This window comes from Theropithecus gelada, chromosome 6 (assembly GCF_003255815.1).
Source record: "Theropithecus gelada isolate Dixy chromosome 6, Tgel_1.0, whole genome shotgun sequence".
Taxonomy (NCBI): Eukaryota; Metazoa; Chordata; class Mammalia; order Primates; family Cercopithecidae; genus Theropithecus; species Theropithecus gelada.
Genome location: NC_037673.1, coordinates 52,368,786 through 52,395,133, shown reverse-complemented (window position 1 = coordinate 52,395,133; position 26,348 = coordinate 52,368,786). Strand labels below are relative to the sequence as shown.

The 26,348-nt window shown below is 39.8% G+C and overlaps 1 protein-coding gene across 3 annotated transcripts in view; it reads left to right on the top strand.

Annotated features, from left to right (window-relative positions):
- Positions 1-26,348, top strand: part of PLPP1 (phospholipid phosphatase 1) — a 105,438-nt gene that overhangs the window by 18,280 nt on the left and 60,810 nt on the right. Inside the window, exon 2 of one of the 3 annotated variants that reach the window (XM_025389051.1) lies at positions 23,573-23,727. The exons of the other annotated variants lie outside the window; for them this stretch is intronic. Coding sequence (XP_025244836.1) covers positions 23,573-23,727 — 155 coding nt within the window. The remainder of the gene's footprint in view (positions 1-23,572; positions 23,728-26,348) is intronic. 3 annotated transcript variants of the gene reach the window in all.

The window sequence follows — 26,348 nt, the reverse complement described above, 5'->3', positions numbered from 1 at the left end:
AACATGAACCTCCTTTAGAAAATAACAAGCACAGGCTAGCAGGATCATCTCTGAGGAGGATGGGAGGAAGATCTGTTAGGGATATCAAATGAAACACGAATAGTCTGGGATCATAGTTTTTCGTGGCTTCCTATGATGTGCCAGATGAGGGAAGAATAATCTTGCCAGAAGGAGAAATGTCATTTTTAGAACAATGGTATAGGAATTGTTGACCGCCCTTACAGAACCCTCATTGCTGAGAATTTGATATATTGTTTTCCAACTATTACCAAGTATAGTGGAAAGAGTCGAGGATTTGGAGCCTGGTATTCAAAATTTCATAATCTGCTTTGCTATTTTCTTGTGTTAGGTTGCACAGTTGATTATTTAGTCCTAAAAAGCTTCAATTTCTTCATTTTTATAATGGAGCAAATACTGTCTAGTTCATGGATTTGTTAGGATTAAATGAGAATCTGTGTATATAAAGCAGCAGGTATTTGGTAGACAGTCAATAAGCTGATGTCTACTTGTTTTCTTGCTTCTCATGGTAACAGTTGTTTATTGTGTATTTTCAGCATTATAAGTTTGCTGTTAGCCTCAAAGGAATAATTTGTGGGAATCCTTCCTTCAGCTTATCTTCTGTGTAAAATAACTTGAGTGATACAAGCATACATTTTTGGGGAAATGGAAATATGATTTGCCACTGTAATAATAACCAATAAATAAGTGTTTTGCCAGACATTTTTGGCAGGTATGTCTTATATTTGTGTGCCTTTAAAAAAAAGTGTGTGTGTTTTAAACAAAGTTTACTAATTTAGATATGCCAATTTGGTAACTTCCTGCCAGAGTAAGAGTTTTTATGTTTTCCTTCTGAGACACGCCTTAGTATAACTTTATTTTAGTTTCTGGACCGTTGCCATTTGGCATAACTTCAAACTAGATGTGATGGACCCACATAAATACTTTTAAGATTTAATTTTTTTTTTTTATGGTGGGGGGGATATGAACTTTCAAAACCAGTTGAGGTGTCAGGTCTGGATTTTATTTGGTTGTTTAATTTTTTTTTTTTTTTTTTTTGAGGCAAGGTCTTCCTCATTGTTCAGGATGGAGTGCAGTGGTGTGATCACAGCTAACTTGCAGCCTTGACCTCCGGGGCTCAATTTGATCCTCCCACCTCAGCCTCCTGAGTAGCTGGGATTACAGGTGCATGCCACCACACCTGACTAATTTTTGTACTTGTTTCTTTTGTAGAGATGGGGTTTTGTTATGTGCCTAGGCAAGTCTTGTACTCCTGGGCTCAAGCGATCTGCCTGTCTTGGCCTACCAAAGTGCTGGGATTATAGGCATGAGCCATTGTGCCTGGCCATTTAAAATTTTTTGTTTGTATTTTTGATTCTTGAATTTTTTTTCTACACATATTTTGAACACTGAGGTAACTAATTATATACCAAAATGACTTTGAAATGAAGTCAGTCTGATTTCTGTAAGTTTGATTGCTAAAGCAGTATCCTTGAAGGTGTTAAAATGTGCTCTCAATCCCACCCTATACAACTTCTATCTCCCAGGCTGAAGTGCAGTGGCACAAACATGGCTCACTGTAGCCTTGACCTTGTATGCTTAAGCAATCCTCACATTTCAGCCTCCTGAGTAGCTGGAACCACAGATATGCACTGCCATGTGTGGCTAATTTTTAAAATTTCTGTAGAGTCCTGGTCTCACTGTGTTGTCCAGGCTGGGCTCAGGAGATCCTCTCACCTCTGCCTCCCAAAGTACTAGGATTACAGGCATTAGCCACCACTCCTAGCCTATGTATGAACCTTTACAGAAGTAGATTACCCTAGAATTTTTATAAGAACATTAGAATTTGCCAGCTTTATTCAAGAGTTAATACAGGCCGGGCGCAGTGGCTCATGCCTGTAATCCCAGCACTTTGGGAGGCCAAGGCGGGCGGACCACCAGGGGTCAAGAGTTCAAGACCAGCCTGGCCAACATGGTGAAACCCTGTCTCTACTAAAAAAAAAAAAAAAAAAAAAAATACAAAAATGAGCCAGGTGTGGTGGCACCTGGCTATAGTCCCAGATACTCTGGAGGCTGAGGCAGGAGAATCGCTTGAATCCTGGAGGCAGAGGTTGCAGTTAGCCAAGATCACGCCACTGTACTCCAGCATGGGGAGCAAAACTCTGTCTCAAAAAAAAAAAAAAAAAAGTCAATATAGTAGTAATACTATAGTAAACACATACTTGTTATTCTATGGAATGTGGGCCTTACTGTGGAATAGGAGAAATTATTTCTTTCCCAGTTACTAATAAGGGAGACTTCATTGGTTAAGGGAATTTTGTGGGTGGAATTGCTAAGACTAGAAATCTCATTGTTGGTTCAAAGAGAGAAATAAGTTAACTATGTGTTCTCACCTGAATATAGGATGCTTTGTTTTACAAGCTTAAATAATACCTGGACAAAACTCTACGGGTCACAAGTTCTTTGAAGACTTAATAAACTCTGTAGAAACTATACTTCAAAGAGGAACCTTCTTCTTGATTCACTATCCTGCCTTGTCTTCTGAAATTTATTGGTTTTTGACAAGCCTTTGAAGACAGACCACTAAAATACAGTGTTGTTAATATTTGATGAAATGTTCTTGTACATCTGTTACAGATTTTCCAAGTTAAAAATTACTTTTCCATTAGAGGAGCTCCTCATACCTTGTTTTTTTCCCCAGAGGTGTGTGTGTGTGTGTGTGTGTGTGTGTGTGTGTGTGTGTGTAGTTTATAATGTATTTTACTCTTGACTTTGGAAATATATAGTATTTCATTGTATGGATTTGGCATAATCCACTTTTTAACTCTAATTTTTAGACATTTGAACCTTGGATGATATGGAATACTGTCTTTAGTAAGTTCTATGTTAGCTTTCTTTCTTTTTTTTTTTGAGACAGAGTCTTGCTCTGTCGCCCAGACTAGAGTGCAATAGTGCGATCTCAGCTCACTACAATACAACCTCCACTTCCTGGGTTCAAGTGATTCCCCTGCCTCACCCTCCCAAATAGCTGAGATTACAGGCACCTGCCACAATGCCTGGCTAATTTTTGTATTTTTAGTAGAGACGGGATTTCACCATGTTGGTCAGGCTGGTCTTGAACTCCTGACCACAGGTGATCCACCCACCTCAGCCTGCCAAATTGCTGGGATTACAGGCTTGAGCTGCCTCGTCCGGCCAGCTTGCTTTCTTCAAAAATATTCTAATTCCTGAAGTTTCTTTCTTTCTTTTTTCTTTTTTTGAGAAGGAGTTTCGCTCTTGTTGCCCAGGCTGGAGTGCAATGATGCAATCTCAGCTCACTGCAACCTTCGCCTCCCAGATTCAAACACTTCTCCTGCCTCAGCCTCCTGAGTAGCTGGGATTACAGGCTGCCACCTGCCACAATGCCTCGCTAATTTTTGTATTTTTAGTAGAGTAGAGGTTTCACCATGTTGGTCAGGCTGGTCTCGAACTCCTGACCTCAGTTGATCCACCCGCCTCGGCCTACCAAAGTGCTAGGATTACAGGCGTGAGCCACTGCGCCTGGCCTCCTAATTTTCTAAAATTAACGTGTTAAATTGTTAAAGTCTAAAAAGCCCAGAAAAGAAAATAAGTATCATTAGTAATCTTCTCACCATCATCCAAAGATTACCCCTTTTAACATTTTGGTTGCTTATCTTTCCAGTCCTTTTTAATGTCCATATACCCACATTTTTAAAAAAACACATGCTTTAAAAGAAAAAAAAGTTATATTACTGCAAATATACATATATTTTGTAATTTTCAGTGTAATTGTCTCTGAAATTTTAATGGTTATATGGTATTTCATTGTATGTATTTGGTATAAGTCACTTTGCCCCCATTTTTGGATATTTAGGTTATTTGCAATTGTTGTGCTATTATGCTGTGTACAACATCCTTGTGGAAACTTTGGCATTGTCCATCTTAGACTCTCTCAGTGTTCTCTGTCCTTTTCAGCCTGCTTTTCTGTCTTTTCCAGTAACTCCTTTAACAACATCAGATCAGGTAGACAGATTATTCTTCAAACAATTTACTGACTCTTAGGCATGAATATGCTGGTTTCTGTGAATTCTGGGATTAAAGAGACACATTTTATTTGCAGAGATAAAGAATTACAATAATAAATTAAGTGTTGTAATAGGTTTATATATGTATAAGGTCCATGGAGGCTCAGAAAGAGAGCAGGGGTTGTGAGGGCAGTAGGCAGGGGAGAAGGATCAGGGAGTAAGCATTTATTAATCCTCTTAATGTGCCAGGCACTAAGTTAGGCACATGACTAGGTTCTTAGTTTGCAACAGTTCTGGGAGGTATTTATTCTTACCAGATGAGGAAACTGAGCTCAAGACAGGTAAGTAGTTTGCCCAAGCTCCCACAACTAGTAACTGGGAGAAAGCCAGAAGTAAACCTAGCCAGATATACTTGACTACCCAACTCTGTCCAGTACTCCACCCTGGCACACCAAAGGATTGGTTCTACCAGTAGCTAAATAGAAGCTAGAATGGCAAGTAGGCATTAGGTAGGTGGAGGGGGTGGGGTCATTGCATAGAGCATGTCAAGAGGTTTGAAATAGGTATGAGGAGTAGGTGAGATGAGGCTTAAGCTAATACTTAATTGTTGCATTTTAAAAATTTATGTATAGTAATATTTACTCATTTAGTGTACAGTTCTGTGAATTCAGACAATATGGAATTTAGTCCTGTAACCAGATACGATCAAGATACAGAATTGGTCTGTTACCTCCCCGCGTGCCCTCCTTCTTCTCCTTTGTAGTCAACTCCTCCCACCAGCCTTGACTTCTGGCAAACAGTGATGTGTTCTCTATCCTATGTGTCATGTAAATGGAATGTCATATAAATGAAATCATGAAGGCTATATGGTATGTAGCCATTTGAGTCTAGTCTGTTTCACATAGCACAATGCATTTTTGATTATGCCAACTACTGTGATGTAAATGTTACTGTATAGTTTTGCTGTAGGTTTTTGTCCCTTTCTAAATGTGCTTATATCACTTCTAACCCTAGTTCCATGTAAACAGAATGTTTTTTGGCAGAGAAGTTACTAAGTTATAGCTTCAAATACCATGGAAGCCCTAAATAGTTTCCTGATAAGTGGCCAGGAGAAAGTACAATTGAAAAAAATCAGCTGTCTCTCCCATTACCCTTTACCTCAGTTATCTCCTTGCTTTTGGCATGTAAAAAACCACGTGGACAGTTTACTATTGATTGTGACCTTTGCCATCTTAAAAGGAAAGAGAAAGAAAGGGAACAGCTGTATCATGAGGGAGTGGAAGGAATTAATGTTGTTCTTGGCCAGTTGGCACTGTTTTCTTGTGCCTTTCTGGGAAGGGAACAACAGGTGAGGTTTGCTTTTTGTTTTTGTTAGTGTATAAATAAATAGGTTAACTTGTTTTTTATTTGTGCAGAAATCTGAGAGTCCTTAGTGAAGTAACCTGCCCTAATAGCTCGTGATTTTTTTAAAGCTCATTAAATATATACATAAATTTATTTTAAGTGTCTTAATGAACTGAGCTACTCCAAGGTTGAGGATATTGTAGGTAATTACTGATTTAAAACTACAAATGTAAAAACCATCTTGGGTAAGTGTTACTTATATCCTATATCCCAACTGCTTTTTCTCCCTTTTACCCTAATTTTAAGATAAAAAAGATAATGAAATACTTTTTATAATAAAAGCATGTCAGCCACAGAGAGATGGTGACTGTAAGCTAAGTGACCAGAATGTTGGTGCCTCTAAAAGTTGAGGGTGCACTCTTCTTTGCATTCTTGTCTGTTAACACTTTTCATAACATCTCTGTGAATCACACTCAAATTTGAATCACACTCAAATATACTGTACAGTATATTTGAGCTATCACTGATCCCTCTCACCTGCCACCAGGCTCTGCCCCTTCCCTACCAATACCTTGCACAGATTCATTGTCCTGAAGCACAGCTTTCTTGCTCAAGAACCAGTGTTGATTTTTCATTTATTGTTGAAACATACACAAATTGTTTACCTGAAATTGAAAACCTTCATGTAGTTTTGCTTTGCCCATTCATATTTATTTCTCTTTGTTACTCATTCCCCTCTACCTTACTTTAGTGAAATCATCCTGTTTTTAGTTGTCTAACAGCAGATTGAGTTCAGTTACCAATTTTTAAATTCAATTCTAATTCCATTTCCCATTGTAATTGTTTTGACTAGTTTTTTTCTACTCTATGAAAAGCTCTAGTTGTTCTCTGCTCTCCTCACTTATCTGACTCTAAAATCTTCTAAATAGTACCCACTTTATTTAGAACATTTTAGGTCAAATAAGTACAGATTGGAATCCTGAGTGCACCACTTAACTATTGAGGCTGACAGCCAGTGTACACCTGGATCTTCCCTTCCCCTACCCATGACTCTTCATTGTCTTGGTCCCTCCTATGGACCTCCCCATGATCCCTCAACTAAAAGTTTGAAGCAGAACCCAGCTCCTTTAGCACCAGCTAGTGTCTGTTCTGAGTGGCCAATGCTGGTACAAGTGTGAGTTATTAAATATTTTTAATTTCACCCTGCTTATTATATGTATGATTTTAATTAAGTTACTTGTCCTCTCTGAGCCACTCCCTGATCTTTAAAACGGGGATAATAATACCTGTTTTGCAGGATGGCTATTCATTCATCAAATATTTGTTGAAGGCCTGCCTTGTTCTAGGCAATGACTTAAGTACTTGGGATATATTGTTGAACAAAACAGAAATGTCTGTGCCTTCTTGGAGCATGTGTTTTAGAATTATGAGGATTAAATGAAAATAAATATTCAATATGGTGCCAGGCACATAGAGAGGTGCCCACAGTGTCTTATCTCACTTTCTTCCTGTTTGCCATACTATTTCCATCAGGGCCAAAGAGAACGGGTAGGAGGAAGAAATAAACTTCGTATTTGATTTGTATAGCTGTGTAGGGTAGCAGGCCCTGGGTCCTGTTTGGGGAGATCAGGAGAACTGGACATGGCCTTCTGTCAAGAATTATTAGACCAGGCATGGGGGCTCATGCTTGTAATCCTAGCACTTTGGGAGGCTGAGGCAGGAGGATTGCTTGAGGCTGGGAGTTTGAGACCAGCCTAGCCAACATGGCAAAACCCCATCTCTACTAAAAATATAAAAATTAGCCAGGTATGGTGGCTCATGCCTGTAATCCCAGCTCTTCAAGAGGCTGGGGCATGAGAATTGCTTGAACCTGGGAGGTGGAGGTTGCAGTGAGTTGAAATTGTGCCATTGCACTGCATTCCAGCCTGGGCAACAGAGTGAGACTGTCTCAAAAAAAAAAAAAAAAAAAAAAAATGAGTTATCAGTGATCAGTGTGCAGATAGGTGGATTAAAAAAATCATAAGTGACCTTTTATCTGTACTTTGTTCTTTTACTCCTCAATGAGACTGAGGGCCTGCTGGGCTCACTAAGACCAGGTTAACCCAGAGGGCTCTCGGCCTCATTGACTTAATTGGGTTTGAGTCTCAATTCTGCAACCTACGTGGCTTTGGGCAGGTTTCCTCATTTTCAAAATGATACAATAATAATATTTACCTTTTAAAGTTATTGAAGGATTAGAAAGCTGTAACACGTAGCATGCTGTCATGGCATAAGATGGGGGTTAAGTAAAAAGTAGCTACTATTAACATTTTTGAAAAGTGCTCCTTCATTTTCCCTGCTCCCTTTCATACTCTTCATCCTACTTTCCTGGTAGTTCATTTCTTCTTAGTTGGCTGTTGACTTTCTATTTTCTTTCCAAGATTATGAATCATGCCACTTTTTCCAAGTAATCTTAAAGTCTCATGGCTTCAGCTATTTCCTTTATAACTGATAATTCCAGATATTCATCTTCAGTCTGTATTCTTTTCTGAGTGCCAGATATGAATGTCTAGGTGTGTGCTAGACATGAAACATGTGCCAAACGATCAGGAATGATAATCAGTGTGGAGTCTCTGTACTTGACCTACAGAGGAAACAAACTGTCTTATCTGGCAAACTTTTTAGTTTTGCTTATTGGTAAAATTTTGAATGACTTTCTTTACTCTTGGACATCTAATGATCTTTTATAAAGAAGGGGAAGAGAACCCTTTCTGTTCAGAAATAACACACAACTTGATTAGTAGGAGAATTTTTCATGTGATTCTGGAAAGAATTTGCAACACCTGTTTCCAAAGAAAGCAAGAAATATATTGCATATTTTTCTTCCCCAAATGTATTTTGTCCAAACTGAATTGGACACAAAGAACATTCCTTAAATTTGGAATAAATAAACTTTCTGAAAACTGCTCAGGTAACAAAGTAGTAAAGAGTCAAAAAATTTTTTATTTACTTCTAACCTTTGACTACTAAAAGGAGAAAATGAAAGGGTTCATGGAAGCAAAATTCACAAAAGTAACTGTAGACTTTCTTGTCAGATCCAAATATACATGTAGAAAAATGTACAAACGTGGTTAAATTTACATATGCCGGAATTTTGGGGGGAATGGAATGTGTTTCTTACATATTAGTTTTATTTATTACCTTTTTGGTAAAAAATCAGCTCCTAGAAGCAACTCCCTCATTGTTTATTTTTCTTATAAATTTTGCTAAGGTTTCAACATTTCTCTTCCCTAGTTTGAAGCAGGATGGCTACTTAACCAAATTCTAGTAGGGTAAGATTTATTGTGTGTATCACATAGAGACCCTGGAAGTTAGATTCCTTTCCTAAGAGAGAGGCTGTATAATGTGGTGAAAAGAACAGAAACTTTTTGTTAAAGTTTTGGTTTCCCTGCTTACCAACTGTGTAATACTGATTATCTGCCTTAGTAGTGCTGTGCACTTGAGTTACTTAGTGTCTCTGAGTTTGATGAAATTTAGCCCAGAAATACAATTAGTGCCTTATTTTTTATTTTTATTTTTTTAGTAATTTGCTGTATTTGTGTCTTCTTTTATATTCTTAAGCTAAAGTAGGACTGACCATTTCATCAACCTGTTTAAAAAAAGGCATTTGGTTTTGTTGATAGTCTTTTCCTTTATTTTTCATTTCTTTAATTTCTGTTCTATATTGCCCTTAGTTTCTTGAACCTTTAAAAATAAGATTTTTGTTTTGTTTTGTTTTCCTTTTTTTTTTTTTGAGACAGTCTTGCTCTGTTGCCTATACTGAAGTGCAGTGGCATGATCTCAGTTCACTGCAAGCTCTGCCTCCCGAGTTCAAGCGATTCTCCTGCGTCAGTCTTCCAAGTAGCTGTGGTTACAGGCGTGTACCACCACGCCTGGCTAATTTAAGTAGAGGTGGGGTTTCACCATGTTGACCAGGCTGGTCTCAAACTCCTGACCTCAAGTGATCTGCCTGCCGCAGTCTTCCAAAGTGCTGGGATTACAGGTGTGAGCCACTGTGCCTGACTCCGCCTCCTGGGTTCAAGTGATTCTCCTGCCTCAGCTTCCAGAGTAGCTGGGAGTACAGGCACATGCCATCATGCCTGGCTAATTTTTGTAATTTTAGTAGAGATGGGGCTGTGTTGGCCAGGCTGGTCTTGAACTCCTAACCTCAAGTGATCCAGCCACCTCAGCCTCTCAAAGTGCTGGGATTACAGGCATGAGCCACTGCACCCAGCCAGTTTTATTAATTTCTAATGTAGGAATTTAAGGGTTTACAATTTCCATGTGTGGTATTTTAGCTGCCTCCTTTAAGTTTTGACTTGTAGTATTTTCCTTGTTCACTTTTAACTATTTTGTCATTTACCTTTTAACTTTTCTTGACCTGTGACTCATTGGCTTTTAAGTTTTCAAACATAGATATTTTGGGGAGACCTTCCGTTACAGAATTGTTAAGATAAGAGATAATATATATGCAAATATCAGGCAAATAATAGATACTCAATAAATGTTTTCATTTTTCCTTAAAGAAATAAACTTCTGGCTGGGCGTGGTGGCTCAAGCCTGTAATCCCAGCACTTTGGGAGGCCGAGGCGGGCAGATCACGAGGTCAGGAGATCGAGACCATCCTGGCTAACACGGTGAAACCCCGTCTCTACTAAAAATACAAGAAAATTAGCCGGGCGTGGTGGCAGGCATCTGTAGTCCCAGCTACTCGGGAAGCTGAGGCAGGAGAATGGCGTGAACCCAGGGGGCGGAGCTTGCAGTGAGCCGAGATCGCGCCAGTGCACTCCAGCCTGGGGCACAGAGCAAGACTCCGTCTCAAAAAAAAAAAAAGAAATAAATTTCTGCTATTTGTTTGTTTTGTTTTTTTGTGTGTAGTGTAGAGATGGGAGTCTCCCTATGTTGTTCAGGCTGGTCTCGAACTCCTGGCCTCAAGTGATCCTCCTGCCTTGACCTTCCAAAGTGTTGGGATTACAGGGCGTGAGCCACTGCTACTGGCCTAACGTCTGCTTTTGAAATGAGAATGGGAAATATACAATTGCCAGTAAGTGTAAATAATACTACAAATGACTTTAGTTCTGCATTATAGCCAATTGAGTAGATGAAGTATAGAGAATATAGGGGGATGATAAGAAGAGGGTAAAATTGGGAGGAGGGAAGGGAGAGAAGGAAATTTAGCCCTCTAAATTCTTTCTCTAGAATTTAGAGAGGATGGCTCATGCCTGTAATTCTAGCGCTTTGGGAGGCTAAGATGGATGCATCACTTGAGACCAGGAGTTTGAGACCAGCCTGGGCAACATGGCAAAATCCTTCTCTACATAAAGTACAAAAATTAGCCGGCCAAGGTGATGTGCACCTATAGTTCAAGCTATTCAGAAGGCTGTGGTGGGAGGACTGGATTACCTGAGCTTCAGAGGTTGAGGCTGTGGTGAGCTGTGTTGGTATCACTGCACTCAAGCCTGGGTGACAGAGTGAGACACTCTCAAAAAAAAAAAAAAAAAAAGGGGGAGGAAAATGTGGAAATATCAAGTTAATTCTAGTCTTCTTTGAAGTCATATTCTGCTGAACAGTTTAGTCTGTGGCCTTCAACATACTAGTTATTTTAAATTATATTTCTTACACTTTAGTAAAAGAAATGTGCTTAGATGACCTTTAGGGTGTGTGTGTGTGTGTTTGTGTGTATGTGTATGCAGGTGCATGTTGCCCTGCATGGCAAAAAAAATTTTGTTTTTGGGGAAAGGGTCCATAGTTTCATTAAAATCTTTCTTTTTTTTTCTTTTTGAGACAGAGTCTTGCTATGTCTCCCAGGCTGGAGTGGAGTGGCACAGTCTTGGCTCACTGCAGCCTCCATCTCCTGTGTTCAAGCGATTCTCCTCCTGCCTCAGCATCCTGAGTAGCTGGGACAACAGGCGTGCACCACTATGCCCGGCTAATTTTTTTTTTTTTTTTTTTGATACACAGTCACTGTGTCACCCAGGCTGGAGTGCAGCAGGGCAATGTTGGCTCACTGCAACCTCTGCCTCCTGGGTTCAAACAATTCTCTGTCTCAGCCTACCGAGTCGCTGAGATTACAGGCATCCGCCACCAGCTCGGCTAATTCTCATATTTTTAGTAGAGATGGGGTTTCATCATCTTGGCCAGGCTGGTCTTAAACCCCTGACCTTGTGATCTACCCACCTTGGCCTCCCAAAAGTGCTGGGATTATAGGTGTGAACCACCATGCCTGGCCTAATTTTTGTATTTTTAATACAAAATTGCCTGACCTCAGGCAATCCGCCTGCCTCTCAAAGTGCTGAGATTACAGGTGTGAAACACCGCACCCGTTCCACTCTGCCTCGTGGGTTCAAGTGATTCTCCTGCCTCAGCCTCCTGAGTAGCTGGGACTACAGGTGCGCGCCACCATGCCTGGCTAAGTTTTGTGTTTTTAGTAGAGACGGAGTTTCACCATGTTGGCCAGGATAATCTCAATCTCTTGACCTCGTGATCTGCCCACCTCGGCCTCCCTAAGTGCTGGGATTACAGGTGTGAACCACTACACCCAGCCTGGACATTTCTTTTATCACAGAAAATTTTATTGGCTAGCACTGCCCTAAATAAAATTATATATTTTCTTTCCTTTTTCTCCCATCAGACTAAAGCTACTTTATATTAATATGTAATTAACTTTGGTATTTCAAAGTAAAAAACTTGAAAGGCTTACTAGAGTAATATTCTTTTGTTTTTTACATAATTAAAAAGACATTGTCACTCTTTTATAATGATCTGCCTGAGTGCCGTTATTTTATAAGATTTTTCAAGAAGTGGTGACTAAATCAAAGCACTGTTATGGCTTGTATTCTACTGAACTCTCGAGTCTCAAGGTTATTTCTCCTCTCTCTGTAAGCATGTCTGGAAGGGCCCAAAATGTTATAATAAAATTTCCAATTTAAAAAGTTAGCAACGGGGCACGGTGGCTCACGCCTGTAATCCCAGCACTTTGGGAGGCTGAGGTGGGTGGACCACCTGAGGTCAGGAGTTCCAGACCAGCCTGGCCAATATGGAGAAACTCTGTCTCTACTAAAAATACAAAATTAGCCAGGTGTGGTATAGTGCATGCTTGTAATCCCAGCTCCTCAGGAGGCTGAGGCAGGAGAATTGCTTGAACTCAGGAGGTGGAGGTTGCAGTGAGCCAAGATCATGCCATTGCACTCCAGCCTAAGCAACAAAAGCAAAACCCTGTCCCCCCTGCCCCCCCAAAAAAGAAAAAGTTATCTTTGTTTCATACATTTTTAAGGACATCGTCATAGATCTCTAAAGTTGCAAGAGATGGAAAATCCCCAAAAGTAATTATTTTGCTGTAGGGCTGCTTCTTTGAGAACCTATCAATTAGGCATAAAGGCTAAAGGTTAGTTTTTACTGCTTTGTGTTTTTTCGTTCGTTTGTTTGGTTTTTTTGAGATGAAGTCTTGCTCTTGTTGTCCAGGCTGGAGTGCAGTGGCGTGATCTCAGCTCACTGCAACCTCCGCCTCCTGGGTTCAAGCGATGCTCCTGTCTCAGCCTCCTGAGTAGCTGGGATTATAGGCGCCTGCCTCTGTGCCCAGCTAATTTTTGTATTTTTAGTAGAGATGGGGTTTTGCCATGTTGGCCAGGCTGGTCTCAAGCTCCTGACCTTGTGATCCGCCCGCCTTGGCCTCCCAATGTGCTGGGATTACAGGGGTGAGCCACCATGCCCGGCTGGCCTGCTTTGTGTTTTAACAGAGTAAGAAAGTAGACTTTTCCTTTGCTCTAGTTTCAATCTTACTATAGGTAGGACTTTTTCAGATAAATTGTGTGATTAATTTCAGGAAAAGGATAGTATGGATGATTTCACGTAAGTTATAGGCATAATTTCAGGAAACAAAAAATGTTTTTATTGTGATAAACATCCCAAACACTTCCTAAACATCTTTAGAATCTACCTCTTTTTCCTGTTCACCTTGTTATTTCTTTGTTTCAGGCCCTTAACATCTCATATACACTAGTATTTCTTGCCTCTGACCTTGCCCTCTCTTCTGTCTTCACAGTGTTTTTTTCTTTACACAGCTCTTTTCACAGCCCCCTCAATTATAATACAGATTGGATTGTGTGTCTTCCTGTTACCCATAGAATAAAAATTCAAATGTAATGATTTTGGCCTTTTGTTTTATTATAAAGTATTCAAACATGGAAGTATATACAGTAGAAAATATGTTTTCTGCCTGATTTGATTTGTATTAGTACCATCTCTGGTATGTAACCCCCCTGTTAAATTTGACTGACTTAAAAAAAAATACCATCTCTGAAGGTAACTACTTATAAGTTAGTTATATGTTTTTCCAGACTTCCCAATGTTTATATATAAACATAAATAATTTTAGGCTGGGGGTGGTGGCTCACGCCTGTAATCCCAGCACTTTGGGAGGCCGACGTGGGTGGATCACGAGGTCAGGAGATCAAGGCCATCCTGGCTAACACAGTGAAACCCTGTCTGTACTAAAAATACAAAGAATTAGCCGGGCTTAGTGGCGGGCACCTGTAGTCCCAGCTACTCGGGAGGCTGAGGCAGGAGAAAGGCATGAACCTGGGAGGTGGAGCTTGCAGTGAGCCGAGATTGCACCACTGCACTCCAGCCTAGGTGACAGAGCGAGACTCCATCTCAAAAAAAAAAAGAAATAAAAAATAAAAAAATAATTTTAGAGAAATCAAATTATACCATATATAATGTTTTTACTTATTTTGCCTGGTTTTATGATCTATACTCATTGATTTTTTTTGTTTTTAATTTTTTAATTTTTCCATATTTTATGGTAGGATATCTGAAATATAAATATATTCTTACATCTCTTATATCTGAGATATAAATATATATATGATATATAAATATATTCTAGTAGATTTTATGGTAGGATATCTGAAATATAAATACTCTTACGATAGGATATCTGATATATAAATATATTCCCAGATTTTATGTTAGGATATCTGAAATATAAATATAAATATATTCCTATAAGAATATATTTGTATTTCAGGTATATATGCAAGTACCTTAGCATGGTGGTGACTTATAATAGGTGCTCAGTCAATGTTTGTTTCCATTCTTCTTGGACATATATGAGAAAGGCCATGTAAGATTATTAACTTATTTATTTATTATTTATTTATTTATTTATTTATTTATTTTGAGTAGTGAAACTCTACTCATAGTCTGAGGACTCATGGAGTTGTTCACATCCATGAACAACCATGTTATGAATCTTTTAGTTATAAAGCAAACCTTTCTCTTGAGCATGTTTGTGTTTTCTCATTTAGGTTTATAAATTGCTCTGAGACTAGCAGGATTACTGTTTAAGTAAGAGTCTTGTGAGGTAGGCTGCCCGATTATTTTAGGTGCTTCCAGTAAGAGCAAATATTTTTTACTGGTGAATAAGAGACCACATTATAATTTGTCTTTTTTACTGAGGGTGCATAGTATATTGTATACTGTAAACTTGTATAGTATGTGAAAACTTTTTAAATAGGAATCTTCGAACAAAGTCACAGATGTCTAACTGGTTTACTAACTCTGAGGATGCGGAGGATGGATATGGACATAGGAAGTTCGACATGTGTATCATGGAGTGGGATATGTAGGTATGTAATCTGTGATACAATTTCAGATCTGAGAGTTTCTAGTGGTTCTAGAGAAGAGAATAGGATGGATCTGGAGCTGTTGTTAATTATTTGTAAAGTCCTACTTTGAAGTCTGATTGCTTTTTACTCTTCAGCGTCTCCTTTGGAAATCTTATTCTTCTACTTTCCTGCAGGGAATTTGTGGACCCCTGTTCTGGGTGGATCAGTAAAGAGGATGCCACTGGGGCCTCAACTTCTTTTCTCTTTGAGGAAAGAGTGAGGGGTGCTGCTGAGAGAAGTGCTTCTACAGTAGCCATATTTGAAGCTTTGCTTGGAGGTAGTGCTGGAGTGTACACAAATTGCCTTCAAGATTCCAGTAGTTTGTGATTTACAGATTTGTTTGAGCAGTTAACATGGGTATATTCAGTTTGTTTATCTTTGTTAGCAGTTTGTGTTCCCAATGGAAAACAGCTTAAGAAAGAGTTGCTAGAGTATAGAATTGTAAGTGCTTCTCTAGCGTGTTCTTGGACTTCAGATTGTTCACCTTTTTTCTGAAGTCCAAGTTCTTGGACTTCAGATAGTCTCTTCTTGGTTTGTTTGAATTTGAGCCCTTCGGTGTGACAAATCACATACAGCTTTTCAGGATCTGACTTAAGATCATAAGATTATTGTTTATATGTTTCAGAAGCTTTACTCACTTCTTCATTCATTCCATAAATATTCCTTGAAATGCTTACTCTAAGCAAGATTATGCAGGGCATGTTATTGGGTGGTAATTAGGGAAAGGGAAAAATGGAAATTATATTTTGCAGATACAACAAAGGCTGAAGGGGGGGTGTGTGTGTGTGTGTGTTTTAGATACACACACATCAATATGCACACAGAGACACGATCCACAATTCTGTAGGAATAACTTCCTAAACATCTTTAGAATCTACCTCTTTTTCCTGTTCCCCTTGTTATTTCTTTGTGTCAGGCCCTTAACATCTCTCATATACACTAGTATTTCTTGCCTCTGGCCTTGCCCTCTCTTCTGTCTTCACACTGTTTTTTTCCTTTACACAACTCTTTTCACAGCCCCTCTATTAGGGCACATATTGGAATTGTGTCTCCTTGTTACCCACAAAATAAAACCCAATATTCTTAATATGTAGTCTTAATATAGACTTTGTAAATAACCGCTTTATTAATCTCTCTTGAGTTACTCACTTTTAGGTTTCAGCTCCCTACAGAGGCCCCAACTGGTTTTACCTTCTCTTCCCTCCTGGTTCTGCTTATCTTCCATTGCCCCTGTGGACCTGCTTTCTGTCATCACCTTCCCTGCCCTCAGTCTCAAGAGCCTGAGACTGGCTTCTAGATGGGTTTGGACAATGGATAGCACTGGCAGGAGGAGAGTAGAGTTGCTGTGTTTATTTGCCTGGCTTCCTCCTACAAGATCGTGTCATGTTGGCTCTCCCAGAGGCCATGGCTCATATCATAGGGCCCTCTTTGTCCTTTCAAGTCTGTAGATGATAGCAGCTTCAGGAGACTGCACTGTCTTTTGACTGTGCCCACATTTTTCACACCTTATACATAGTCCCTTTCTTAAACTCTCCTTAAATTACCCAGTTTGAGGGTGCTATCTGTTTCCTGCTGGGATCCTGATGGCTGTGTTGCCCAAACCTAAATGTCAGTCATGCTTGCAGTTACAGCTATGCTATTTTCCGGTAGTACTGATTTCCCTCTTTCATTAAAAGTTCTGTGGTGGGTGGGTATGCTGGTTCATATGTGTAATCCCAGCACTTTGGGAGGCCGAGGCAGGAGGATTGCTTGAGTCCAGGAGTTTGAGACCAGCCTGGGAAACATAGTGAGACTCTGTCCCTACCAAAAAAAAAAAAAAAATTAGCCAGGAATGGTGGCACATGACTGTAGTCACAGCTGCTTGGGAGGCTGAGGTGAGAGGATTGCTTGAGCCCAAGAGTTCAAAGTTACAATGAACTATGATCATGCCAGTGGACCCCACCCTAGGTGACAGAGTAAGACCCAGTCTCTTAAAAAAAAAATTATTTGAGGTCTTTTTCATTTTTCCCCTCTTTTAGTCTTTTTTCCTTTCTTCTTTCCTGGCATTGCAGCTGCCGTATTATGGCAATGGAAATGTTCGAATGAATAACTAGGGGATGGACATCTGAGTTTCCCTGTTGTGTAGCATAATATTCATTTAAATGTCTGAAATGAGATCTTTAGAGAAACTTGGGGAAGGGAGTGGGTACAGGAGTCAGTATAGTCACTTTAATAACTTGATTTTTATTTCATTCTTTTCAAAATAAATTTAGTACTTCTTTACCTTCTATATATTAGGGATTAACATTGATGTACTTTAGTCTTTCTCTTTGTAAAATACATTTTAGATTTATTCCATTGGAATATTTTGTAACAGCACATATTTGAGGAAGTATATATGATATATATTTAATAAAATGGAAGAGATTTCAACTATCACTGAACTAAGGAGAATATGGGAACATCTGTTTGCATCTATCCAGGTATTCATGTGTCTGTTTTCCTTGACGTATCATAGAAATAGTGCACTAAGAGCAGACATACATGCCTAACAGTTGTGTTTAGCAAGATCAAAATATGTATGTGGTACTGTCACCCATGGTCCTGATAAGAAACAGATGGCATACTCAAGCTGGATAATTTGAAGAGGATTAAATGAAGCAAGTATTCACAAATAGGTGGGCAGAGTTTAGAAAATCAACAAGAGATATTGTAGTATCCTGGGCTAGCAACAGAGAGGATGGGAATATTGCCCCTTAGATCTGAAGCACAAAGAGAAGGAGTGCTACCCCAAAAAGAGAGCTGTGTGGAGAAGGCTGCCTGATAGCAGCTGTAGTCCCAGGTAGAGGATGAGCCACCATGCCCGGCGGTTATTACAGAATTTAAAAGTGACTCCTCTTAAGGAAATTTTAATTAAGAGAAAAATATCCTAGAACTACGATTAGGGTCAAAACAGTATCTATGTTCTTTAGATATTAAGGAGAAAGTGTATCTGTCCTAAGAAAGTGTTTATAAGGAGAAGAATCTTCCTAGAACACTAACTTTAACACAGAACCCTCAGCACTACTCTAAAAAATTAACATTAAAAATAATCTCGGTCGGGTATGGTGGCTCATGTCTGTAATCCCAGCAGTTTGGGAGGCCGAGACAGGTAGATCACTTGAGGGCAGGAGTTCAAGATGAGCCTGGTCAACAAAGTGAAAACCCATCTTTACTGAAACTACAAAAATTAGCCGGGCTTGGTTGCATGTGCCTGTGGTCCCAGCTAATCAGGAGGCTGAAGTTGGAGAATCAGTTGAAACTGGGAGGCGGAGGTTGCAGTGAGCCAAGGTCGCACATCTGCACTATCCAGCCTGGGCCACAGAGCAAGACTCTGTCTCAAAACAAAAACAAAAACAAAACAAAACAAAACAAAACCATCTCAGTAGCAGATAAAGACTATTCCATTGTTTTTTGGAATAGAGGTATCTGTTTACTCTCGAGGGATGGACATGCCTCTCTGTGTGTGTGTAATACATATGAACAGTAGGGGACATAATTTTGACATATTTAACTTGAAGAAAGGGATGCTTAGACAATAACAACCCAATATTGAACAACGCTCCACACTAAGTTTCTTTATGAAGATACCATTGTTGTATTAGTGGAGATGATATAATACAGTCTCAGTAAAGACCTCAGTCTTCACTCAGTTCTCATGCTCCTTGATGTCTTAGCATTTGACATATTAGATTTACCATGTACTAGATACTCTGAGCTTTGGTTTTTGTATCACAGCATTGTCCTACTTCTCTATTGTTCATTCATTCTTTTGTTTAAAGAATGGCCAGATATGCTGCTGAACAAGACAGACACAGCCCTTGCCCCTTGGAGCCTGTTAGCATCCTTTCTTTCTCTCCACCTATAGCCTCTTTTCATGTTTTCTCTGTGGATATTCATCCTTAGCTGATTGCTTTGTCTCTTTCAGTCTTGATTTGCCTTCTGTAAGAACTGTTTTATTCTTCTAGTTTAAGTTGCAACTTATAATGCCAACAACTTATACATCTTTCTCTACTTCTGATCTTTACCCTGAATTTTATTCACTTAGCCATTTAATACAATTTTTTTTGGTTTTTGAGACAGAGTTTTGCTCTTGTTGCCCAGGCTGGAGTGCAATGACGCCATCTTGGCTCACCACAACCTCCGCCTCCCGGGTTCAAGCGATTCTCCTGCCTCAGCCTCCCGAGCAGCTGGGATTTTGGGCGCCTGCCACCACGCCTGGCTAATTTTTTTATTTTTTATGTTTTTTAGTAGAGACGGGGTTTTGCCATATTGGCCAAGCTAGTCTTGAACTCCTGACCTTGTGATCCACCTACCTTTGCCTCCCAAAGTGCTGGGATTACAGGTGTGAGCCACCGCGCCTGGCCAATAAATTTTTGTTCAGATCTGTGTGCCTGATACAAAGGATACGAAAATGATAAAGATAGCCTTTGACCTCTGAGTTGCTGACACACACATAAAAAGTTAAAGTACAGTGTGTTAGACATATGTACATGGTGCCATGGGACAGATAAGAAGGGAGTACCTGGCTTGGACTTCAAGGAGAAATGAGAGAGCAACTATCCCCAGTAGAAGGCTGAGCATTTCAAATCCCTATGAAACCTAAGGTTTTGAAAACAGTATGTTTCGGCAACAGCAAGTGGTTCTTTGTGATTGGAGCCTTAAGGGGACAGTGGAGGATGAGGCTGAGCATTTAGGGAGGCATCAGATGGCCCCAAAGGCAGTATTCTCAATACTAAACTAACATTCTTCCACCATAAATGAGCTTCCCCTGGCAACTTCTCATTTCTATCAATGGAAGTTTCATTTTTCATATGTCCAAACCCTGAAGTGCCATCTCCAGGTCTGTCTCAGCATTTGTGATCAGTCCACAAGTTTTGTATCATTTCTGTATTCAAAACATTCTTCTGTGCATCCTATTCTGTTTCCACTATCTACTCACTACTTATCACCTAATTAGTAGATTATTTCAAAACTGTAAATACTTGTGTTTCTTCTTGCTCTCTCTCTCTCTCTTTTTTTTTCTGGAAGTTAATTTCTAAACTTCCTCATTTTACCATGTTGCTGACCCTGAGCAAAAGAGGACAGTGATATTTTATTTCCTACAAACTTATGTCATTTCAAGTGTTTTAAACCCATAATCCTTTTTCTTTCTTTGGAGTTGGGAGTCTTGCTCTGTCACCCATGTTGGAATACAGTGGCATAATCATGGCTCAACGTAGGCTCAAATTGTTGGGCTCAAGTAATTCTTCCTCCTCAGCTTCCCAAATATCTGGGACTATTGGTGTGTACCACTATGCTCAGCTAGTGTTTTTTTTTTTTTTTTTTGAGATGGAGTCTCACTCTGTCGCCCAGGCTGGAGTACAGTGGCGCAATCTCAGCTCACTGCAACCTCCGCCTCTCAGGTTCAAGTGATTCTCCTGCCTCAGCCTTCCAAGTAACTGGGACTACAGGTGCATTCTACCACGCCCAGCTAAGTTTTTGTATTTTTAGTATAGACAGGGTTTCATCGTATTAGCCAAGATGGTCTTGATCGCCTGACCTTGTGATCCACCTGCCTTGGCTTCCCAAAGTGCTGGGATTACAAGCATGAGCCACCTCACCTGGCCTCCCAGCTAATTTTTAAAAATACTTTTTAGAGACAAAGTCTTGCTGTGTTGCCCAGAGTGATCTTGAACTTCTGGCCTCAAGTGATCCTCTCGCCTCAGCCTCCTGAATCACTGGGATTACAGGTGTTAGTCACCGTGCCTGACTCCTATAATCTTTTAATAAACACAGAAATCTCAAGCACTGTTATTCCCATGAAAAACCATAGAATTGCAGAATTCAGAGATAATCTGTAGCAAATAATACATTGTTCCGTTAACTTTCAGGTTTTTTTTCCTCCTCCTCCTTTTTTTTTTTGAGACAGGGTGTTGTCCTGTTACCCAGGCTGGGGTGCAGTGGTGTGAACATGGCTTACTGAAGCCTTTACCTCTCGAGCTCAAGGTATCCTCCTCCCTCACCCTCCTGAGTAACTGGGACTATAGGCACATGCCACCATGCCCAGCCAATTAAAAAATTTCTTTTTTAGAGATGAGGTCTCAATATGTTACTCCTGAACTCAAGGGGTCCTTCTGCCTCAACCTTTCAACATGTTGGGTTTATAGGTGTGATCCACTCACTGTACTCAGCCTACTTTGAGTTCTTATCGTGAACATGGCATGTATTATACTAAGTGAGGTTTTTAAAGGACAGGTTCTCCTTCTCCCAATCATATCTTCCTTGCTGCAATTCTAACCTGTTAACCTAGCCAGATCACTTGTCTCCATGGGAGGCCATATATTCCCTAACTCTAGAAAGAGATAGCTTGTGTTGGAACCTTGGTTCCACCACTTTCTAGTTTCAGCAATGTTCCTCATTTCTCTAAGCTTCAACAACGTTATATGAAAAAAGCAAGTAGTGATAATACCTACTTCACAGAGGTGAGGTAAGGATTGAGTTAATCTATGTGGCCTAATTCCCAGCATGTGCAAGCGTGCAATACATGTTGGCTACAAAATGTATGTACCTTGAAAACTTCCTGCTCATTCCCTTTGTGCTCTTGTTGCAATTCTCATGCTTCCCTGCCTTCCTCTACCACTAAATGGTCTCCCCGTGCTCCTCCCTATTGCCTGTGTTTTACCTGTCATTTCAAGTTCAACTCAGTTGCCTCTTCTTTAATAGTCTTTTCTAACTCCTCCAGTTTATGTTGAGCTCTGAATTCCTATAGGTCCTTCTATGCCATTTTAGTAATTATATTTGTATTTTTATGGCATATTTCTGCCTTTTATGGTATTTCTTCTTAACTTTACATGTAATAAAAGAGTTGTGGAATTACTATCTCAATCAATATACAGAACAGTTTCATCATTTTCCCCAAAAAATCTGCCTTGGGATTTCTTTTTAAACAATTTACTGGGTATACATTCTTTTTCTGCATATACAATTTAGGTTCTTGAATTTAGTATTTGTTTTATACAAATTTGTCTTCCCTAAGTATGGCTTAGTGTTGCGCATACAGTGAGTGAGTAGATGCTTGAATGTTTGAATTGTATAAAACAAAGCCTAAAAGCATGGTAAATTTGAACATCTTTTTTTTGTTGTTTTTTTGAGACAGAGTCTAGCTCTGTCGCCCAGGCTGGAGTGCAGTGGCCGGATCTCGGCTCACTGCAAACTCCGCCTCCCGGATTTACGCCATTCTTCTGCCTCAGCCTCCCGAGTAGCTGGGACTACAGGCGCCCGCCACCTCGCCCGGCTAGTTTTTTGTATTTTTAGTAGAGACGGGGTTTCACTGTGTTAGCCAGGATGGTCTCCGATCTCCTGACCTCGTGATCCGCCCATCTCGGCCTCCCAGAGTGCTGGGATTACAGGCTTGAGCCACCACGCACGGCCTTGAACATCTTAAGAAGCCACTAATTTAAATTATTTAACTTTGATCTTTCAGGGTCATTTTATTTAGGTGCAAAATTTCAACTGAAAATTATTTCGGTATAACTTGTTAAAAGTGGTTTTGGAGCCTTGCCAGGGCTAATAAAACCAGATGTTTGTTTGTCTTTGGAAAAGAAAAGGCTTTTTCTTTCTATTTTATTACTGAATATATACTTATGGTTCCTATCATTTTCTTTCTCTCTCTCTTTCTTTCTTTTTTTTTTTTCCTGAGATGGAGTCTTGCTCTGTCGACCAGGCTGGAGTGCAGTGGTGCAATCTCGACTCACTGCGACCTCTGCCCCCTGGGTTCAAGTGATTCTCCTGCTTCAGTCTGCCCAGTAGCTGGGACTACAGGCGTGCGCCACCACGCCTGGCTAATTTTTGTGTTTTTAGTAGAAACGGGGCTTCACCATATTGGCCAGGCTCGTCTTGAATTCTTCATGTCAAGTGATCTGCCCGCCTTGGCCTCCCAAAGTGCTGGGATTACAGGCATGAGCCACCATACTTGGCTTGGTTTCTATTGTTTTCTAACCCTATTAGTTTAAATTCTAATGTAGAAAAAAATTTAAAAATTCTAATGTGAAGCAAAGTTCTACATGTTTCTTCTCCTGGATGATATTTGGCTGTTATGATATTAATTACTGAATTTATTTATGGAATTTTGCCTTTTTTCTTAAACACAGTTCAATATAAAGCAATTCAATTAAAAACGAATTAACTACAGAATGCAAAATGGAAAACCTTCCTGTTTTCTCAGCTTTATTTTTCCATGGGCCAATTTTGCTCTCCTTGTAGAAGTCTCTTTTACTGGTTATTTCTAAAATCGGAGGTCAATGCAAGTAATAGTATTTATACTTGGAAAAAGGTGGGGCTGATATGGACAAGCAAATGATGCTGCATGATTTTCTTAATCTTTGCCCTTGGGTATAATGGAGATCCATCTCCAGAGAGGGTAAAATATGGCTAGAATTTGCATCCCATTCAGTAGACTTTACTTCCTAATGAAGTGAATTGAATTTAATCATGTGTGTCTTTTTTTCCCTTCCCCAACAGCTTCCATGCCTATGGCTGTTCTAAAATTGGGCCAAATATATCCATTTCAGAGAGGCTTTTTCTGTAAAGACAACAGCATCAACTATCCGTACCATGACAGTACCGTCACATCCACTGTCCTCATCCTAGTAGGGGTTGGCTTGCCCATTTCCTCTGTAAGTAAATTAATAAGTAGGTAGTGATGGGTTTGTTGTGCTGGAGGTTGGATGAAGTATGGAGTTGGGGTGGGGGTAAATCCACAGTACTGTCTTCACCAGTGTTAATATGGTGAATGACTGCTTGAGGAATATACCCACTGTTTTAGTCCAGAGGCAGTGTTTCTCCAGTTAAAAGTGGATGTTACCCAGAACAACTTGATGTCATTCTGTAAGAATGATACAGTGATTATTTTTGAATAGGAGAGTCTTTTTGAGTCATTTGGACCAACTCCTCTCAGTAAACAAATGAAGAAACTTAGGTCCAGACACTTGTTAAAGCCCAGTAAGCTATTGTATGGCAGAGCTGAAACTAAGATTATGCTTGCTTTATCATACTGTTAAGTGGAAATTGAGGCCATGAAAAATGAAAATGTTTGCATATTAAATTTGAGAAAACAAACTCAGCAGAAAGATCACAAATATATATGCAGAATAAAATTATTAGAATACATTAAGATATGTCACTACTGGCTGGGTATGGTGGCTCACGCCTGTAATCCCAGCACTTCGGGAGGCCGAGGTGGACGGATCACCTGAGGTCAGCAGTTCAAGACCAGCCTGACCAACATGGAGAAACCCCTTCTCTACTAAAAATACAGAATTAGCTGGGCGTGATGGCGCATGCCTGTAACCCTAGCTACTCAGGAGGCTGAGGCAGGAGAATTGCTTGAACCCGGGAGGTGGAAATTGCTGTGAGCAGAGATCACGCCATTGAACTCCAGCCTGGGCAATAAGAGCGAAACTCTGTCTCAAAAAAAAAAAAAAAAGAAGTCACCATTTCTTACTTTGTACTGTCCTTCAGATAGTTCATCAGTTTGTAGGATAATACTGGGTTTCACTGTTTTAAGTAATTAAAAACTGTCATTCTAAGTTAAGATTCACAAACTAGGTTAAGATTGCCATTTGGGATATTATGCCTACTTTCTTTACCCTTGGCTCTCATTCCTAAGTCTTGCCATTGTGATTTTATGTGACTTGGAAATAGAAGGGAAGGAGCAAGGTGAAGATTTACCTCCTTGAGTATCTTGGCAGTGAAGCATATCACACCATATTTCTCCTCTGGCCACCTGTCTTGTTACTTGGCTGTCCTCGACTTACAAAAATTTAGTGTCTCAGTAAACTCAGCAACCTTGTTCTGCTGTAGGACTGGCTGGCTTTTCTCTCTCTATTTTGCTCCCAAATTGGGTAAGAATAATAACCTAGTTGTTTGTTTTTCCAGTTTATGTATCTGAGTTCATTTTGTCTTTTTGTCTAGTAGATTTTTTTCTAATGGCCATTAGCTCAGTATTTTGAAGGTGAAGGGGTCCAGTATTTTATTATGTTCTAAGAGATACAAGTATTAATATATTCTTATAATTCTAATTTGATTATAGCTACTTTTATGGGAGTAAAATGATAGAAAAATCTAGCATAAAATCTAGGATTTAGTTTAAGGAGATACTTCTTTTTCTAAAAAATAAATCCCACCATAACTGGTTACTTAAATTTTAGCCATTCAGCTTAGGAGAAACTGTGTGCAGGGAAGTACTGCCACTTGGATGACAATAGACAGTGTTACTGTACTATATGAAGTACTAAGTAGTTGTGGTAGCCATGATTTTGAGCAACTATTGCCAGATAAAGTTTCTTTTTTTTTAAAAAAACTTGCCCCTGTATTTGAGGAGATAATTGCTTGAGAGTGAATAAATTAATTGTAATAATAATATATATATTTTTTTGAGATGGAGTTTTGCTCTTGTCGCCCAGGCTGGAGTGCAGTGGTGTAATATTGGCTCACTGCAATCTCTGCCTCCCAGGTTCAGGTGATTCTCCTGCCTAACTCTCCTGAGAAGCTGGGACTATAGGCGTGTGCCGCCATGCCCAGCTAATTTTTGTATTTTTTAGTAGAGATGGGGTTTCACCATATTGGCCAGGCTGGTCTTGAACTCCTGACCTCAAGCAATCTACCCTGCTTCAGCTCGGGTTCAAGCGATTCTCCTGCCTCAGCCTCTCAAGTAGCTGGAATTACAGGTGCTTGTCACCACACCCAGCTAATTTTTGTATTTTTAGTAGAGATGGAGTTTCACTGTGTTGGCCACCTGGCAACATGCACCTGGCCCATAATCTTTTATTAATTAAAAAAAAATGATTATAAAGTAGAAAGAGAAAATAAATAGCCCTTAGTTCTACTACCTGAAGACAACTACTGGTGGCATTTTGATGTTTCCTTTAGTTTGATAGTTTTTTTGTTGTTGTTGTTGCTGCTGTTTGTTTTTTATTTTTATTTTTTTTGAGATGGAGTCTTGCTCTGTTGTCCGGGCTGGAGTGCAGTGGCACAATCTCGACTCAGTGCAACCTCCGCCTCCCAGGTTCAAGCAATTCTCCTACCTCGACCTCCCAAGTAGCTGGGACTACAGGCATGCACCACCACACCTGGCTAATTTTTGTAGTTTTAGTAGAGACGGTGTTTTACCATGTTGGCCAGGCTGGTCTCAAACTCCTGACCTCAGGTGATCCACCTGCTTTGTAATCCCAAAGTGCTGGGATTACAGGCGTGAGCCACCACACCCAACCTAGTTTGACAGTTTTTATGTCATTGT